This window comes from Typopeltis vanoorti, chromosome 10 (genome assembly GCF_054136105.1).
Source record: "Typopeltis vanoorti isolate ZY-2024b chromosome 10, IOZ_Tvanoo_1.0, whole genome shotgun sequence".
Lineage (NCBI taxonomy): Eukaryota > Metazoa > Arthropoda > Arachnida > Uropygi > Thelyphonidae > Typopeltis > Typopeltis vanoorti.
In genome coordinates, this window is record NC_143558.1 from 39,271,096 (window position 1) to 39,291,681 (window position 20,586).

General features: G+C 34.5%; 1 protein-coding gene across 3 annotated transcripts in view; it reads right to left on the bottom strand.

Moving 5' to 3' along the window:
* Nucleotides 1–20,586, bottom strand: part of LOC150102353 (leukocyte tyrosine kinase receptor-like) — a 535,474-nt gene that overhangs the window by 109,044 nt on the left and 405,844 nt on the right. For all 3 annotated transcript variants that reach the window (XM_090398770.1, XM_090398769.1, XM_090398768.1), the window contains 2 exons: nucleotides 14,252–14,385; nucleotides 2,058–2,186 (listed from right to left, as the gene is read on the bottom strand). In XM_090398770.1, coding sequence (XP_090254896.1) covers nucleotides 2,058–2,186; nucleotides 14,252–14,385 — 263 coding nt within the window. The remainder of the gene's footprint in view (nucleotides 1–2,057; nucleotides 2,187–14,251; nucleotides 14,386–20,586) is intronic.

The window sequence follows — 20,586 nt, forward strand, 5'->3', positions numbered from 1 at the left end:
CCGCTGAGCGAAATTCTGTGTAATAACAAACGCTTGTACCCAATGTACGCTGCTGGAGGTCTGCTCGTCTGTTGACTGAAGGGTTAAACGAGAAGTTTGGGAAGAGTGCCAGAGGTTAGGCTCTAATTAGAATTATTTTCAACTCTATCGTGTAACAGAAATTACATCTGAACGTCTCTTTTGTAGCGGACGATTCCGTGGATATCTCCCAGAAAAGGTGACGTAAATGTAAATTATCACAAAGATTTGAATGTCGAAAATTATTCTATGTTGAAAGCCAGAAAGAAGAATAAAGTTAGCTTAGCTGGGTGTTTGTTCAGCGACATACTGCACTGAATTGAATAAACTGTATTTAATAAACATACAATTTAATTATCTATTTAATATAATAACCTTCATTTTTTAATTCTAGACTCATTGCAAAAGAAAGATTTTAACGCCATCTATTGTTAAGTTTCTAACTTAGTATCTAAAACTATATTTCGCCCTATATAATACCTAGAAATAAATATATTTCATTAAACAATAGAAGCAATTCACAAAATAAAACAAGATGATATAAAATATGTAGTACAGGAATTACACTAGATAAGAATATTTTGCCTAAGGTTTGCCATAAAAAGAACTTTAAATAGCGTAATATTGACCTTGAAAAGCACCAGTTAGCTAAACAACAAAGTTTTAGGTTTTTCGTAAGAGGCGCATTCCTATCTATTTTTTAATGTGTACTGTATTTGTAATTAACAAAATTCGAAATTAATGCTCGAATTTAAATTCGAATTTAAATTAACAAAATTCGAATTTAAAGCTTGAATGCTTTAAATATTATTTTACATTAACTGCTTTCCAAGCACTGCTATGATATTACTATGAGCAGTAATATTTTGTCTGTTAATTGACATGTTTTCCAGCTGATTTTCCTATGTTGGTGAATCAAAGAAAATCCGATGATATTTGTATAAGATGTGGTCCTAGAATGACGCTAACCAAGGGCATATATCGCTTCAGCAGGGATGAATTGCTTTGAATGACAGTCAAAGAACTAAGGCTATGAAGCCAGTATATTTACGAGTATCTTATGTACTGAATTCAGATAAGGAGGAAGAATATCTGACTTGGAAATTGATGTAATTCATATAATGATTTAATAAATGGAACAAAGCTAAAATTCTGACCAACTTGTATCCAAGTTTTAATATGACCAGGGGGCAAAACGCCAATGTGTTCTTCTTTCAAAGTTTTCTTTTTAAAAAAACTTTGAAATAAATGCTAATTAATTATGCACAACTCCAACTGATGAACACCTCTTACACTCCTGCAATATTAATCACTCTAGAAGGAATTCTTCCCTCACTTCATCCCAGTTACAGTACAAATAACGATGAGGGAGACACCACGGCTTTCCTCTGCCATTTCCTTGTCTCGTTCTCTCCTTCCTTCTCTCTTTTTCGCAACGTCTTATCCATCCAATGTTTTACACTCATTTGCGTATAGAATTATTATAAAAATAAATAGAAGATCAATAAGTCTAATGATGTAATTAAGTTGATAATGGATGTACTTTAAAACATTTTGGGGACTTCACGAAAAAAGCTGCTTAATGACCATCTTTTATACTCGCCTAGCAGACATATAAAGGGTCAAACTTAAGACATAAAAATTAATGATTCAGCATATTCCTACTAAATTCCATAACGTTAAACATAACTTGATTCTATTACATAAAGCTGCAGAGTTGTTTTTTTTCGGTCTTTTTTTCAAATAACCTCTATTGAATAATATATTTACGTAGTTATATATAGTAATTATATAATAAACAATAATTTTGCACTGTGACTTTATTAATTTGGTAAATTTAATTATACACATTTGCAAGACAGTCCTAACACAATTAATGTTTATGACGAGGCCTATCCTGGATTTATTTTTAAGGATGTTGAAGCATCAGTATATTCCAGAATGTTTATGCTACAACACTGTTAAAATAAATTTACGATGGGAGAAAGAAGACCGATAGATGAAATCATTTGGCAAATTACATTACAGCAAATACATACCACAGTCTTGCTCTTCATCTTCGCCCTCGAGACAATCCATATTAATATCACACACTTGGTTCATCTCAATACATATCTCAGTAGAACACTTGAAGTGACCTGGTTGGCAAGCACTCGGTGAATGTGGCTCTGCATGAAAACGATGATTGCATTATATTACCATACTTTTAACAGAATATTTTACAAGCAGTTTGTTAATGAAGATCGTTAGTTAATATTTAATCTAAGTGAAAACTAGACGCATTATCCGCGTGTTCCACTCTGATAAATCAAAGTGCAGTTAGAGAACAGTGGTCTGCTCCATAATTCATGAACTGTTGTTCATTTACTCGGGAAGCTCTAGTAATTCCACAAGGGGGTCTGTGGGCATGTCATTTTGGCGAAGCCATTAGAATGTTTCGCTTGTCTGTTAATGAATGTAATTAGATGCCATGTAACCATGGAAACAAGTAGGGAAAGCGTAGGGTCGTTATAATAATGTTACCTGTTCGGATATGTACAAAATAACTAATTATGAAGTGAACTGATGTGACCGCTTTCTTTCATTAAAATTTCTAGAATATTGTTTTGAAAGATAATCTATGGTGGATTATTAAAATTCTATACAAAAGAGTTTCAGAAAGTCCACATATATATGATTTTAGTACTTCATTAGTTGAGTAGTATTTAAAGTTAATATGCTGCAATACATATTTAAATGCCGTCCTGGTTAGCCTATTCCAAGGCTTTAGGTTCGTATCCTATGTGGCTTCCATAGATCTTTCTGAATTCCTTTAAGTGGCTGATGATCTTCATTGCCGGTGTGACCACCATCTTATTTGTTCGAGGCCAAAGGGCTTGAAAAAATAAGTTCTATATATGGTCTCAAAAGTGGAGTTTTTGGATTACCTAATCCTTATCTCACCAACGATAGCAATGGAATAAGTTTCCACTCTTCAGTATGTGGAATTCTCATAAAAATATAAATGATGGGTTGTCATCGTCGATTAAAAACCGAGATGACTTCTTTGATACGCATAGACAGATAAGTAAAGATATAGAGCTTGAGATAAATCCGACCCATGGAAATTATGGAATGAAGATGTATTGTTAATGGTAGCACTATTACAAAAAAAGACAACTATTATAGCGTTTCTTAGGATATCAAGATTTATCAAAACACTAATAATTGTCTTTTGCGATATGTCCTACCCGTTAAATTGAACAAATTCTAAGACTTTTGACATGCTGATCAATCTCTTCATTTGCCCGTCTTTTTAAGCGATTATTCTTAAAGGAATTTTGGCCAAGGATCAAGTTTTACTTCCACAGACTATTACAGACTAAACACAGTGGTGTGATTAAAACTTTCACTTTAAGACATACTGTAATCCTCGCTCAAAACATGCGGTAATTCTACCGCATGTTTTGAGACTACATTTGAATTACATTCAAATGTAGTCTCCATCTGATTCTCACACACAATACTGACCTCATATCTTTTAGTTGATTTGGCCATTATTACGATCAAAATACCTCAAATTTCTTCTGTTTCTTCTTATTAGTTTTTCCACGTTAATTATCTGTCTTAGATATTACAATCGTCGTTTTTGAAAAATTCAATTTGAACTTCGCCATTTGAAAAATTTCAAATGGCGAAGTTCAAAATCTTGTACTGAAAATCATGCTTTTATATATATTCTTATAATTTGTTTATTTTTATTCATTTGTTTCTTTTTAGCTTAACTCTTTTAGACTGATCTGGATAAAGAAGATGATTAGACTAAGGGGATTACTGTTCCAATCTATAAAGGAAGCTCAAGAAGGGAATGTAGTAACTATAGAGGAAAATGTAACAGGTTTTGGAAAAGGCCGATGAACTATTGACTTCAATTTTGATGGAAAGATTGGGAAAAATCTATTTATGGCATTCGTGATTTGGAAAAATCCTGTGATTGGGCTCAACAGGAAAAAGTCCAAGAAAATTTGGTAAAGATAGGCATAAAAAAGAAGAAATATTAAGTCTAAGAACTGTGCAAAGACTAAATTTTGTAATTTGGTATGGATTACACTCTAGACTGCGACAAAGAAGTGTCCTTTCTCCGTTGCTATTGCAGTGATGAATAGTACTAGAAAGGAGAAACAGCTGAGAATGCAGATATGTGGGGATTTGAAGACATTAAAAAAGAGCTACAGAAGAATCTAGACAAATGGAACAGCGTGACACAAAATAGTGGGTTACATATTAATAGCGGAAGAGTGAGAGCATAGTTTTTAAATTATAGACAAAATGCAAACGTTAATGCAAATGTTTCACTCATTGGACAAACGTTGAAGTACAAATATCGAGGAAGCATACTTTCTAGTTATGGATGTTAAGATTAGGAGATATCGAGGAGAATTTCACTGGTACACACACACTTTTTAATGGTAGCCTACTTTGGGACAATGATGTCCCAAAGAATGGGAGTTTAATTGATAGAATTACGTTTTGCTCGTTTTGTATTGTTATGTAGCAGAAACATGGAGACTAACAAAAGAGGCTAAGTAGAATACAAGCAATGGAAATAAATGCCTTAAGGACAATGTTGGCAAAAACACAAGGAGAGACAGAATACGAAATGTCGACATTAGGAATAGTTTACGACTAGAAAGTGTTGGGAAAATGTGAACTCTCGCTTGAAGTGGTTCGAATATATAACGAGAATGTCTAAACGCTTCGGAATTGAAATATGTGGAAAGACCAAACGGAAGATCACGGAAAACGTGGAGAGGCTAGATAGGAGAAGATCCAGAAAAAGAAATCTGAACTGGATTAGTGTTAAGGAATAAAGAACTTCGGAGGATGGAGAGAAATCGAGAGCGTCGATCCGCCTGACCTGACAGTATCTGTTTGAACAATTCTTGATAAAGAAGAAGAGAATCTATTTTTTGACTCATTGTGTTCTTTCGATTTCCAGAGCTAATTCTTATAATCCCATGAAGATTACTGGTACAGAAAGAGATAAGCAAGATATGATCTGAAAATCTTAGATGTTTTCTCCCAATTATTATGGCCCAGTTTATCTTGCTACTTCATTTAAACACTTTTTCTCTATTTAATATAACAATATCATTTAAAGGAAAAATATTTCCCCAGTGTATTTATGTAATGCAATACCGACCATTACCCATATATTCTATAAAGAACAGTTATTTTTAAATCAAGTGTGGTTTTATAATCAATGTATGGTGTTATCTGATTATTGATAGTGTGAGGAGCGTATCCTCAATGATCTGAATTAATATACGCTTATTTATGATTTATTGTACTAAAATTCTTGCGAAATCGATAATGCGTTGGCGAGAGATCAACTTTAGTTATCATGAAGATTGAGATATAAATTTGTGAGAACAGAATTTTATAACAAGAAGAAAGCAGCACATTTGTAGGCTTATCTTTATATCGCTTTCAGGATTAGAACTCCAGTAATCTCCAGTGCTGCAAAAGATTGATTTCCTTGAAATAGTCCAAGAAAGTTTCATGTGGCATATAATTTTAGCACTCATACTGAAATATCTGCACGTATATATATTATACATATGTGAAAAAATTAATGTTTTTTTTTAAAAAAACAGACAAGATATGAAAGTTGATGGATACTTGAAATACAGACTCTTTCTAAACAATTTTTTGGAATGCTAACATTGCCAAACAATTTGAAATGAACAATACTACATGGATTCTTTATAATACCTAGAAAGTTGAAAGTGTAACAGAATATACTCTCAAGATGTGATTTTATTTATAAAATCATAAAAAAGCAAATCCATTAAGATAATATACACATATGGGTTAAGGATACCAAGCATTTTTATAAGCTAGGTTTTTAATCATTTTTCCTAAGTAAGCAAACAGACAGGTAAGTCAAGTTTGAGTCTGAACATAGTTCAAGTCTGAGGCAACTCGTGGTAAAAGTGGAGTAAGCTCCGATCACTTTCCTTAGTACAGGGTGGCCATAAAATAACTTTCCTTCTTTCGAGGCATCTGTAGCTAAAATCAATAAATGAAATGAGACCAAATTTATATTGATAATTTTGAAGGCATGGGGAGATGATTTCCGCGAAAAAAAGATTTAGTACAAAAAGGCGCCGATAGGGGAAATTCTGGCGCTGGCAGAGCAGAAAACAAGCGGATGCTTACATTAAAAGCAGATAAAATGGAATAATAACGGATACGGATAGAAGTGAAGCATTTTTCGTAACATTTTCCAGACTGTATCATAAGCCATATCACGTTTGCGAGCTATGGCACGAGCGCTTGGACCAGTACTGTTCCCTGTGTCGTCGAACACTGCAGTAGCAACGTCTGTTACTGTCTCTTCTTGCACTGCTTTCCGTCCTCTGCTAGGTCTAACTCCTAGTGATCCAGTTTCTTCAAACTTCTTAATCATAGCTCTCAGTATATATACGATCAATATATATACTGATCGTATATATACGTATATATACTGATCGTATATATTAACAAGGTGCTTTGATCTTATTAAATAAACATCTCAGGATGAGAGTAAGATGTAGAAAGTTTTCAACCTTGGGGGTAAATATAGGGTGGCCATAAAATAACTTTCCCTCTTTGGAGGCATCTGTAGATAAAACCAATAAACGGAATGAGACCAAATTTTATATTGAGATTTTTGAAGGCATGGGGAGATGATTTCCGTGAAAAAAAGATTTAGTACCAAAAGTCGCCGATAGGAGGAATTTTGGCGCTGGCAGAGCCGAAGCCACTCAAATATTTGCAGTAAACGGAAGTAAAAAGGATTATGCAAAGTTTCATATGTGTACGTGACAGCAGCGCCACCAATTCCACTTAAAAAGAGATTGGGAACGTTCAGGCAGTTATTCGAATGACTGGAGAATTGTGCTCAATATGCGTCCTACTTGCCTCAGTGTGCTTTACTTGTTAAGTTGTTTTACCTTAAAAAGTGGAATTCCGTTGCGGCCCTTCGGGAATTTAGAAGGCTTCATAACCTACGTACAGGTCCTATGTCACCTGTAGCACTCTGACGCAAGGTAGGACGTATATTGAGCATAATTCTTCAGTCATTCGAATAACTGCCTGAACGTTCCCAATCCCTTTTTAAGTGGAATTGGTGGCGCTGCTGTCACATACACAAGTAAAATTTGCATAATTCTTTTTACCTGCGTTTACTGCAAACATTTACTGTTTTCGGCTCTGTCAGCGCCAAAATTTCCCTTATTGGCAACTTTTGGTACTAAATCTTTTTTTTCGCGGAAATCATCTCCCCATGTCTTCAAACGCCTCGATATAAAATTTGATCTCATTCCGTTTATTGGTTTTAGTTACAGATGCCTCCAAAGAGGGAAAGTTATTTTATGGCCACCCTGTAATTTCCACAAAGGTAAAAAACTTTCTACATCTTACTCTCATCCTGAGATTTATATTTAATAAGGTCAAATCACCTTATGGCAACTTGTTTAGGTAAAATTTATAAGCTCTGCATTACTTTACTTCAACCTTGGCATTTTTGGGTCTGGCTCCCATTGACGAAAGCTCAATAAAGGTCGAAGCTGGTCTGGGTAGTGGCCCTTGCCTTTAGATTGCATAGCATCATACATCTCCGCAAGGGGGTGTGCTTTGCATTAGGAGAAAATACTAAGGAAAGTGATCGGAGCTTACTCCACCATTACCGCGAGTTGCCTCAAACTTGAACTATGTTCAGGCGCAAACTCGACTAACTTGTCTGTTTGCTTACTTGGGAAAAAGGATTAAAAACCTAGCTTATAAAATTGCTTGGTATCTTTAACATAATATATACCCAAGGTAAAATACTTTCTACATATAGGGTGATCAAAAGTAAAGTATCCACGTTTAAGGGATAACTGTGGAGCGCCATCCAATGATCCAAATGCTACAAAACTTCGCAAGAATACATTGTATGTCATGCGGAAGCGATATCTGAGGGGAAGGCAGTTCCAAAATTCACCCATCAGGGAGTTGTAAATACTAAATTTATATATAAATTTGCATATCACGTAACTCGGAAGGTGTCAGGAGAGTTTATAAAGATGTACATGGAATGATTGTTAATACAGCTATACTTATGGCACTAACTTTGCCCCCGCGTGCTTTGCTCGTGAAGCTGTACTACCTATAGAATGGCAATGTTGTTGCTTCACTCCGCGAATTTCGTCGCCTGAACAAATGTCGACGAGGTCCACTAACTCCATGATCTGCGATGAATGAGAATGATTAGCTGTTTTTGAAGAAACAGGATCGTGGAGGTAGATCTGGCAGAGGTCTCAAACCAATCATTCACAATAAGTGAATGAAGTTGCTATTGCCGTTGTGGAGCGGGTCATGAATAATATGGTTGATTCCTACTGTGCACGTGCTGTATCAGGACACACGGATGTGCCTCACACAACTGTCTGTAAAATTCTAGGGAAGATTCTTCATATTTACCCATTCAAGATAACTCATGACAGTGGAGTTGCGCCTGCATGACTTCGAAAGTCGATTGACATTTGACTTCGAAAGTCGATTGACATTCCATTTAATGTTCCCTGCACGAGTGGAGTTCGAGGTTGCGTGGCCATGAATGATTTTGTGAAGAAAAGGGGCTCACTTTCATATGAACGGTGCTGTGAATACCCACAATGCCAGAAAAGGCCAAGCAAAACCAGCATGCAATCCAACGAATTCCTTTCCATTCACCCAAAGTTATTACTGTCTAATGCAGGTTTACAGTTTCCTTTATAATTGGACTATTCTTCTTTGAGGACATTCTCTAGTCGGTCCTGTTACCTGCTCGGTTACTACTGAGAGGTATCGCGATACGATAAACAATTTTGTTGTGCCACAGCTACAGCAGCGCTGTGCATGGATTCAGTCATTTTCATTTAGGATGGGGCTCCTATACTCATCCGTACAAGAGGTCTTCGAGAACATTTCCCGAAAGCCAGAGTGATCAGCCGTGCGTTTCCCACTGCATGGCCGCTTCGTTCACCTGATCTGAGCCAATGTGACTTCTGGCTATGGGATTTCTCAAAGACAGGGTTTATCGGGATCATCCTAATAACTTGCAAGCGCTGAAAGGCAGCATAACGCAGCATGTGCGCAACATCAGTCTCGACCAGCTGCGTTTTGCCATTGAACACACTGTGCAAAGGATGTAGTTTGTGGCATACCGGGAAGGGCAGCGCACTGAACAAAGTGAATAAAAATGTATTATTTATGCTTGTGTTGCTTTTCTTCTTCTTCACACACACACACACACACACACACACACACACACACACACACATAATAATTACTACATCTATATCCGGTACATCATGCAGCTCCCCTCGGTGGTGAATTTCGAAACTACTTTTTTCCCTCAGATATCGCTTCCGCATGACGCACAATGTGTTCCTACAAATATATATATATAGCAACCTTTTGGTTAATGCGTTTAATACGTTCTTTAAAAGAGGAGTATTACTCGAAAACACACTAATCAAATATAATAACCTATGGGAAAAAGTATAATTCGTTCCTCAAGTTTCTTTCTTGACTCTTAATTTTTATAAAAAGAATTAGAGTATGTCTCAGGGCCTAGTTAAAGGAATACCATGAAGCTGAAAGACAATAAAACATAATCAGAATATAAATTCATTATTCTACTTCTTCTTAACAAAGAATTGAGCTAACGTAGTTTGGTGGGAATTCTATTTCTTTTTTTTTCTTTTTTTTCCCCATACAACTGACGGCATAGCTCTATTGCCTCTTCTATTCTTCTGAAACTTTTACTGCTTCTCTCTTCATCAGGGTCAACCTCTAAGCATTGCTGCTTGAAAACTTTGATTGTACGAAAAATATTTTCAAATTGTTTCTGTGAAATCTCTTTTGGCTGACTATCAATTAGTGGTTAAAGTTTCTTCATATTCTTCAGGATCTTGCCGCTGTGCATCTAAATTTAGCAGGTCGGAATCACTCAGTTCCTTAGAATGAGATTTAATTAACCCTTGTACGTTATTATTGTCAATCTCATCAAAACGCAGTTAACTCCCGACGTTGGCAATTTCCTCAACAAAATTATCCATTTCATTTGAAAATTATTTGCACAATGTAGAAGAAAGTGCTTCCAAACGGCTAGCATATTGCAAGCAGTAATTTCATTCGACTTTGCGACCTTATAACCAGGTTGATATTTCTCTGATTTGAACATAAAAGTTTTGGAAGACATTTGTTTCCAAAAAAGGCCAGTTTCATCGACAATAACTATTTGTTAGTCACAATAGCCCCCCCCCCCCCCTTCTTCCACAGTATTCTTCAAAATCTCTGGATAATTTCCGGCCACCTCCTCATCTGCACTTACAGCTTCGCCTGTAATTAGAACATTATATAGGCTATTTCTCTTTTTGAAATGCTCAAACCACCCAGCATTAGCGTGGAACTCTTCTTTTCTATCATTGATAACCCTTTCTTTCAAGGTTGCAAAGACACTTAATGCTTTTGATTTAATAAGTGAGATTCCAGTGAGATTATTTTTCGAATCTTTTTCACACTTGCACTTTTTTGTTCACTCATTCTTTTACTCATGATTAAAGATTGGGACAATACTTTAAAATAAAAAAAGTAAGGAAAACAATTGCAAAGGAGGCACGAAATATGATCAGAAAAATACTATGTGATTAGCAGACGACATAAATTTTGGGGTTAAATTTGGAACATGTGTACATGGAAACAGTGTAATACTGTATGCCATTAAAAATAACTTTGTAAAATGTTTTAAATTGGTAACTAAATTATTTCATCTTGGTGATTGATTTTTTTTAAATAGTCAGCCATAAAAATGTATAGACCGAAAATTTTTAAAATCAATAACATTTATTTTTAAGATGTATTAATTGCATTTGGGTGTAGAAAAATAATGACGCACTAATCGGATGCATTAATCGAGGAATTGCTGTATGTATATATATATATATATTTATATACATATATACATACAGCAATTCTTTTTAAATATTTTTAAGATGTAATAATTGCATTTGGGTATAGAAATAAAAAAAATACATCTTAAAAATAAATAAAAATAAAAATATATATTAAAAATAAATAAAAATAAAAATATATATTAAAAATAAAAAATTCTACTTGTAAGCTGACAGAAAAATATAATCAGATTGAATCTATGGGAAACGACAATGGAATGGAAAAGGTAAAACAAAAATGGAAACGACAAAATATAATACACATAGCAAACTGGAATGTAAGAGGAATGGCATATAAAGAAATAGAATTACACCAATTATTAAATGAAAGAAATTTTAAAACAGCAGTAATCACTGAAACAAAAAAGAAATTAAAGGGAACTATGAGAACCGAAAATTTTAATGTGATATACAGTGGAGTCGACAGAGACCAAAGAGCACAAGCAGGAGTCATGATTTGGATTCATAACTCCCTTTCAAAACAGTTAAAACATTATAAATTATGGAATGAAAGAATAATAGAAGCTAGAATAAAAATATATAGAGGCTATTTAACAATAATTGGTTTATATACCCCAGAAAAAGTAAGAGAACAGGATAATATTGATTTTTATAATCAGCTATAAAATATATATAATAAAATAAATAAAAATGATTACGTAATTTTAGCAGGAGACTTAAATGAAAGAATTGGAAACACGAAAATTAATAATAATATAGGAATACATGGAGAACATGCTCTAAACAGGAATGGTTTAGAAAATTGATTGACTTTGTAGTTTATAAAAACCTAAAAAATAAGAAATTTTTCTATAAATATACAGACATACATAAATATACTTGGGAAGCAAGAGAATGGATATCAATATTAGATTACTTTATATTAAATGAAAGGACATCAAAATTTTCACTAGATGTTAGAGTTCACAGAGGATATGAAATAAGCAGTGACCACTTCCTTGTTAAAATAAAATTAAGATTACCACCTAAATGGCTGCATGTAACAAGAACAGAAATAAAAATTGAAACATTTGTTAATAAAACTAAACCATTGAATGACACAAATGTACAATGGCTATATGACCAAAGAATTAACCAGTATCTAGATAAAATAAAACAAAATGAAGAAATAGAAATAGAATGTCTTAATATAAAAACGATACTAAATGCAGCAGCAAATGAAAGTTTAGGAAAGACCAAAAAATTCAATAAAAGAAAAAAACTGAAGATCTTGGATGATACAATCAAAGAAATAATCAAAAAGAAAAAAAGAAGCCTATCACAAATAGTTAAGCAATAAAAGGTTAGCAGATGAAATAGAATATAAAAGAATAAGAGCCATAGCTAAAAGAGAAGTCAGAAAAATACATAGAGAAACATGGAACAAATTTGTTTCTAATTTAGAACATGATTTATATAAAATAAGACCCAATGTACATAAGATTTTGAAACACTTAAATGCAGATACCAAATAAAACATAAAATTAAACACCGAATTGAAATGAGAAGAATTTTTAAATTACTACACAGAATTGTGGACAGACAAATATTTTAAAAACGACAACTGACAAACAATTAACCAAAATGAAAAGGAAATAACTAAAGAAGAATTAGAAATCAGCCTGAAAGAAACAAGAAACGGAAAATCACCTGGAGAAGATAAGCTAGGTTCAGAACTATATAAATACGCAGGAACAAGATTCAAAGAAAGACTCTTATTATTTTTAAATAAAATTTATTCAACTGGTATCCCCCATTAGAATGAAAAAAAGCAACTGTGATTCCTATCTTTAAAAAAGGTAACAGTGATGAACCTAAAAACTATAGAGGTATCAGTATAATAAATTCCTGTTACAGAATATATAACAGAATCTTAAATAGCAAACTAATGAAATATTCCGAAAACTTTATTTTAGAAGTACAGAATGGATTTAGAAAAGGACGATCATGTATAGACCCGGCCTTTTGCCTAAAATTAATAATAGAGAAAAGAAGAGAATCCAATTTAGAAACACATATTGCATTTATTAACTTTGAAAAAACATTTGACAAAGTTAAAAGAAACATTATTTAACATATTAAAAGAAAGACAAATACCAAATAATATCCTAAAGCTATCACAAGTATATATGAAAATAATCAAATACAAATAAGATTAAATCACGAGCTATTATATACGAGAGAGATAAACCAAGGGGTCCGACAGGGATGTCACATCTCAGCAACTCTTTTTAATATCTACTTAAATGAAATAATAATAAAATGAAATAAAAATTTACATCAAGGAATTAAACTTTCTCCTACTGTAAACTTAAACACTCTCCTCTTTGCCGACGACCAAATAATAATTACAAATTCTGAAGATAACTTACAGAAAGTTATTTTAGATCTAAGTGAGATATCCAAAGATTATGACATGATAATATCAACAGAAAAATCAAAAACTGTGGCCTCTAAAGGACAAGATTCAGCAAGAACTAAAACAGTAATGGATAACAAGATATTAGAACAGGTGAATTCATTTAACTACCTAGGATTCATAATCACATATGAAAATGAAAAAGACATAAACGTAAAAACTGCAAACTATTTAAAAATAACAGGTGTAATTAACTCTATATTTAAACCAAACTTCGCTCAAAAACAAACCAGACTAAAATATACAATACATTAGCCCTACCAGTCTTAATGTATGGAAGCGAAATCTGGACAATAAAACAAAAAGATAAACAAAGATTAACAATAGCAGAAATGAAGTTTATGAGAAAAATTGCAAAGTATACTCTATTTGATCACAAAAGAAATGAAGAAATTATGAAAGAATTAAACCAAGAACCAGTAATAGAAAAAAATAAAAAATAAAAACATAAATGGATGGAACACGTTCAAAGAATGAAAACAGAAAGATTACCAAAACAAGCCTTAAAGTATAAGCCATTAGGAAAAAGAAAACCAGGACGTCCTCTTAAACGATTCAACGATGACTTCTAAGGCCGGAACAGGCCATGCTAGGCCTGTTCCGGCCTTAGAAATCATCGTTGAATCCTTGATACGCATGATGATGATGATGATGAAAAATAAATAAATACATATATATTTATTTATTTTTAATATATATTTTTATTTTTATATGCACAATATCTGATGCAACAATTTATTATACGACATAGTAAGTCCACAAGCACAAGCGGACTAGGAAGTAAAGCACACATACTTAATACAATACTTACTTTTCACACAGTCCGCCATTTTGATGTTATCAAACGCCATATGAGCAGGGACGATGTTTTGTGAATGGTTAACTTCAAGGGATACATGAAATGGTTTTGTTATACGACCAATAATTTGTGTATGTTTTTTCCACCTGAAAATAATTTGAGAAACACAAAATAAAATGCTTCATTTAACGTCAGAATATATATAAATAACGACAATTATACATGGCAAAAATGTTTTTTTTCTGAACATAACTTGTGCGCAACTGTTTATGCAAAAGGAAAAGCAGTATTATATATACAGTTGGATATTTATGATCGATGAGTTTTATGTTTTGTTGTGTAACTTTTGGAGGATCATTTTACAATGGCTTTCGCTGGTAGATTTGAACTAGCAAGAGGAAACCAATATGGATATTTTTTCTATCGCTTTTACCATATCACGTTTCATTATAATATATTACATTAGCGTTAGTTTTTCAAGTTAACAAAGAAGATGTGGAGGAACGTATTACCATTTTTAATTTCCGCTCTTCAGTCCAAATAACGTCATTCCTATATGGGTTTACACGTGTTCTTTCATAAAGATTCAGCTATTTATTCAAGAACTAACAGGGAAGTTTAGTGCCAAGGTGACTCTGTTGAAAAGTAAACACATAGGATATCTTACAGAAGCTACAGACATGAAAGAAAGATGGAAAGAGTATGCAGAAGCCCTTTACAGAAAGGACTCCAAAATTACTGAGAAATTTGAAGAGCAGGATTATACATAGGAGCCAGTACCATTGGAGAGTGAAGTGAGGTAGGCACTGCAACAGCTATCCAGTAAGAAAGCACCAGGAGGAGATGGAATACCCATTGAGCTTCTCAAAGCCCCGGGAGAAGACGCAGTTAAAATTTTAATAGTTCTATGTCAGCGAATTTGGATCACAACTACATGGCTTAGGGAATGGAAAAAATCAGTTTATATACCTTTATTGAAGAAAGGCAATGCAAGAGAGTGCGAAAATTACAGAACTATAGCACCGATTTCTCATGCAAATACAGTCTTACTTAAGATCATTCAGAAAAGACTGGAACCATTCATGAAGAGAGAAATGCCAGATGAACAAGCAGGATTTCGAAAAGGCAGAGGAACAAGAGATCAAATCGCCAATGTGAGATGGATAATAGAAAGAGCACAGAAATATCACAAGAATGTCGACCTTTGTTTCCTTGATATAGCAAGGTTTTTGACTCTGTAGATCATGTGAAACTGTGGAATGTGTTAAAAACAATGGGAGTCCCAGAGCATTTCATTATCCTTCTGAGGAATCTTTATTATGAACAAGAAGCTACTGTCCGAACAGATCTTGGAGAAACTGAGTATTTCACAATAGGTAAAGGGGTGCGACAAGGATGTATTTTTATCTCCGTACCTGTTTAACTTGTACAGCGAATACATTTTAAGAATGGCAGGGCTGGAGGAGTCTTCAGTTGGAATTAAAATAGGTGGAAAAAATATTAATAATTTGAGGTATGCAGATGATACCACCTTGCTAGCAGAATGCAAAGAAGATTTGAAGGAACGTATTATGAAAGTTAAAGAAGAAAGTGCTAAATATGGTCTTAAACTTAACCTCGAAAAGACAAAAGTTATGGCAACATGTGAACTTAATGATTTTGAAGTAGATGGGGAGAAAATGGAAGCAGTTAACGATTTTGTGTTCCTAGGATCCTGAATTGATAAAGATGGTTATTGTACCGAAAAAGTTAGAAGAAGATTGTTACTCGGAAAAAAGCAATGACAAATTTAAGCAAGATCGTTAAAGATAAAGATATTAGCCTCACAACAAAAATCAGAATCGTGAAAGCAATGCTATTTCCTGTGGTGCTGAATGGATGTGAAAGTTGGACCCTGAGAAAGAGTGAAAGAAGGAAGATAGATGCATTTGAATTATGGGCTTGAAGACGCTTACTAAGAATACCATGGACTGCAAAGCAAACCAATAAATCAGTGAAAGACAGAATAAATCCAGATTGCTCCCTTGAAGCTATGATCATCAAGAAAAAATTGTCATACTTCGGACATATTATGCGAGCAAATGACAGTCTGGAGAAGATGATGATGATGCTTGCTAAAGTTGATGAAAGCATGAGAAGAGGAAGACCAAGAATTAGATGAGTGGATGGAGTTAAAGAAGCAACTGGAGTACGCTTGGAGGTTCTAAAAGACATTGTCGAGGACAGATCGGAATGGAGAGTGTATGTTCGTGGAGTCGCCAGGAGTCGGAAACGACTCGATGGATCATAACAACAACAAATTATTCAGTTTGCCGTTGAAAAGCTAAACCATATATTACATCTGTTATCAGGAAAATGCAGTTAATGCTCGTATATTGAAACCTCTCTTTGATGCGAACCACCCGAAATCAGATGTGTCTATCGATTACCTCAGCATTCGTTTTCTTCCGACAGTGCAAATTATTCCATCCAAATCTCCACAGATGGCTTTACAGTCTGAAATTGAACGACGCGTACTAGTCGATTTTTTTCCACTTTCATTTTTATTACAATATTCTTTCCAATGCGCTGCAAAAGAGGCATCTCGATATTTTGAAATATATATACAGACTGAAGGCCAATAAGTAATACTCGGGTTTACGATATTTGTATAAGTAGGATCGATAATGTTTACGAAGCAGTGGATGTCAGAGGAGCGAATTACCTCGGTTCAATTGTCGTTTTAATATTTTATGCATTTATCAATCTGTAGAATCAATGCCGATGCCAATGCCATCCCCCCCCCCCATCACAATACCTGCAAGAAATGGTTTAAACTCTTTGTGCTCTCAATATTGTGCCGGAAAATAGTTTAGAAGTTTGAATCAAAAACGGAAATTATTTCCATACAATTTTCAAAATGTTTAAGACACGAAAATGTTCACAGAAAAAACCTCATCGTTCTAAAATAGTTTTACTTTTATCTTGCCTTTTAAGAAGATTATTGGTATCCACGTTAGCGAAAGAATCGATGTCTTTGAAAAATAAAAGCATATCGACTTTTCTGAGCTTCACAAAGTGCGTGGTAATGCAGGAATTGATTCTTCAGAGCATAGCGAAATCCTTGAATAAAAGTGGAAAGTGAATTCGTTGCTGTTATATCCTAAGCGAATGTTAAGAGAACGAACGAACACACACAAGAGAGAGAGAGAGAGAGAATGAGGAAAATAGCATTGCTGTAAACTGAAACAAAAGAAAGGAAGGATCAAGATAATAGAAAGTTTACTCTAGATCAATAGGCAGTATTTAGCAAACTAAATCAAACACTTCAAAAACTATTGTACAACGACAATACAAGTATAAATACAGACTGTCTGAAATTTATTTCTTATGTGTTTTGCCATGCGCAATTTACAGGAAAAAAATCATATAAAAAGCAGTTCAAAGTGATATTTCTAATTAGATTTATTCTGTAAGCATTTTATAGGAGGTTATGAAATTAAGTTCTCTAATTGTGTGTGTATGTATATGTATATATATATATATATATGTATATATATATAGATATATTAGGGTTACTAAGTAATTATATATATATACAGGGTGTTCGGGATAAATTTGACATATTTATAATTAATTATATTTTTCCGTAAGTTACATGTATTAACACACACTTCTCTTCATTTAAAAGTTTGGACCCTTCTTCATTCATATACAAGATGTCAGAAAGGATGGATAGCTGGAACCCACCTGAATCATGGAAGAGAATAACTTGTATCATGATGATTCGTGCCCGCCATCAAAATAAGGATATTACGACTGCTGCCCAATGCTCCCTGAATACAGTAAAAACAATCAGGCATGAACTAGAGACTTGCAATGGTGACTACGAGGATGTAGCAAGAAGAAAGATCCCTAGCAGACGATCTGATTGCGTTCGTACAGCAGAATTCCTCGCAAATCTGCAGGAACAGGTGTTGAAGAACCCTGGCATTGGAATTCGGGCTTTGTTCGTGGAGTTGCTAACTGTAGTCAAGCCCTGGATAACAACGGTAGCCAATGGTAGGCCGTATGTATGGCAGCAGGATTCGGCCCCTTGCCACACCTCTGGGAAAAGTCAAAAATGGTTGTCTGAAAATTTCTACGACTTCACCAGTCCAAATGTTTGGCCTCCAAACTCCCCAGACCTTAACCCCATGGATTATTTTGTATGGGGCGCAGTTGAAAAAGACACCAATCGCACTTCCAGTAATACAAAAGCCCAGTTAATGGATAAAATTAAAACAGTTTTTGCGGCCCTTCCCAGGGAGACTGTAGCATCAGCTTGTTCGAGGTTCCGAAGCAGAATTGAAGCTGTGATCGATGCTAATGGTGGTTATTTTGAGTAAATCTTGTTGATAGTATTGTAATTAACTCTGCCTGTAATGTTTTTTTGTCAATTCATTAAATTTAATAGATACAAAGAAGATTTTCTTTTTCCTTACGAAACTGTCAAATTTATCCCGAACACCCTGTATATAATATTTGAATGTTAGTAAAACATGATACTTATTGTCCCCTCAAAAAAGACCACTTTTATTGAAGTCTTACTTATGACAATACCCAAATTCTAAAAAAGATGAGATTTTTTTTTCTTGGGTGTGTGCTCGAGCAAGAAATTATCTCTCTCTCCCTGGTATAATAGTATTACGATTATCGCCTCCTAAAATCCAAAAAAATATGTTTTTTCTTCCATTTAAGGTGTTAGTTTACCTCTGATTAGCTATTAACTTTATACAAATCTCAAGTCCGTCCAACCACTGGATATTGTTCTCAAGTTCGGGATAGCGTCCTACAAGCTTCCTAAATTATTTAACTTACTACAGAAGAGAACGATTAGATTGATTAATGAGCCATTTCCTCACCAGTTCCCTCCACCCAGTTGCACACAGGCGTTTTAGTTTCCACCAATAATTAATTCCCCGCTCTGTACAAAATTAATTGAAACGCTGGTGGCAACTACTCAAACTCCCTTTACGGTTCAACTCCAAAATTACACAACAAGCTCTTTCTTCCTATTCGTTCATTCTTTCTTAATTCGTATCTTCAATATGTATTTCTCAAGGAATAAGGGAAGGCCCACTTTTGTTTCCTTCATCTGAGATAAGCAAAGGACGCGTATCGTTCTTATAATTGCCCTGCGGATGATTAATATATATATAATTATTTAATATAATTAAATAAATTTAATGCCTAGAAGCTGAGAGCCAACCAAAATAGAAAACTACTATTTATTATTTGAGCACACAACTCATTTCGTCTTCCTAGAAAAGTTCACTAGGTGTATAACATGAAAAGAGAAATACAAATGGTGACGAGAATATGTTGGAAAGGGTACAGGGAAGATTCACAATCACAAAGATAGTCAGTGGTCTTTGGAATGTGTAGTACGAGGACAGATTGAGGGAATGTAAGTTGCAGAGCCTCGTGAATAGGAGGAAGAGGGGGGAATATGATTGAGACATATAAACTGGTCAGGGGTTGTTATCAGGTAGATGGGGAAGAGATTTTTCATAGAATTGGAGAGGGAAGTAGAACAAGAGGCCATTGCTGGAAACTGTATAAGGGGGGTGTGAGCAATGGAGTGAGAAGCAGGTTCTTTGCATGGAGGATGGTTGGTGAGTGGAATGCATTGCCTGAGTGTGTTGTGTATGTGGACACATTGAATCAGTTTAAGACTAGGTTGGATGAGCATTGTATGCAATAGTGAGTACCTCCCACGATGAGTCTCTGACTCCATGGAGGTCGGGTGTTGATAATAATAACATGATTATTACAAGAGAAACAACAGCTATAAATTAAATTGCAAACGTATTACTGACATTTGAAGGCATTCTAGTGTCATAGTATTGTTGGGTACGTTCACGCGGGCATGATCTCGTGAACGCCAAAGTTCAAGAGATCATGGATAGCTAAGATAGCTAAGAGTGACAATATATATTAAACTACCAAACGCATGTTTTCCCTCGATCCAATTAAAAAGATCGAGTATCTATAATTGCAATACAAGAATGAACAAGAATTGGGGCAGTCGCTGCGCTATGGTTTGCAACCGCATAACCCAGAGCAAGGTTATAAAAATACATCGAGAGCAGCTGAGGTGTTCGATGGTTTCATGGTCCCACCTTTGTAAGGAGTAAGTGTCACAAAACCTCCTAGATATGTTTTCAAAGAAACTCTAATAGATTGACAGTCTAAGTGGTTGCACCATTTCAATAGCCGTTACAGTTAATGCTGTTATGTCCTTAATAGTTATCCATTATAAGTCATATCTTTGTTAGCAACAAAATTGACCGTAAACAGTAAGACGGAATTTTTTCCAGTTAGAC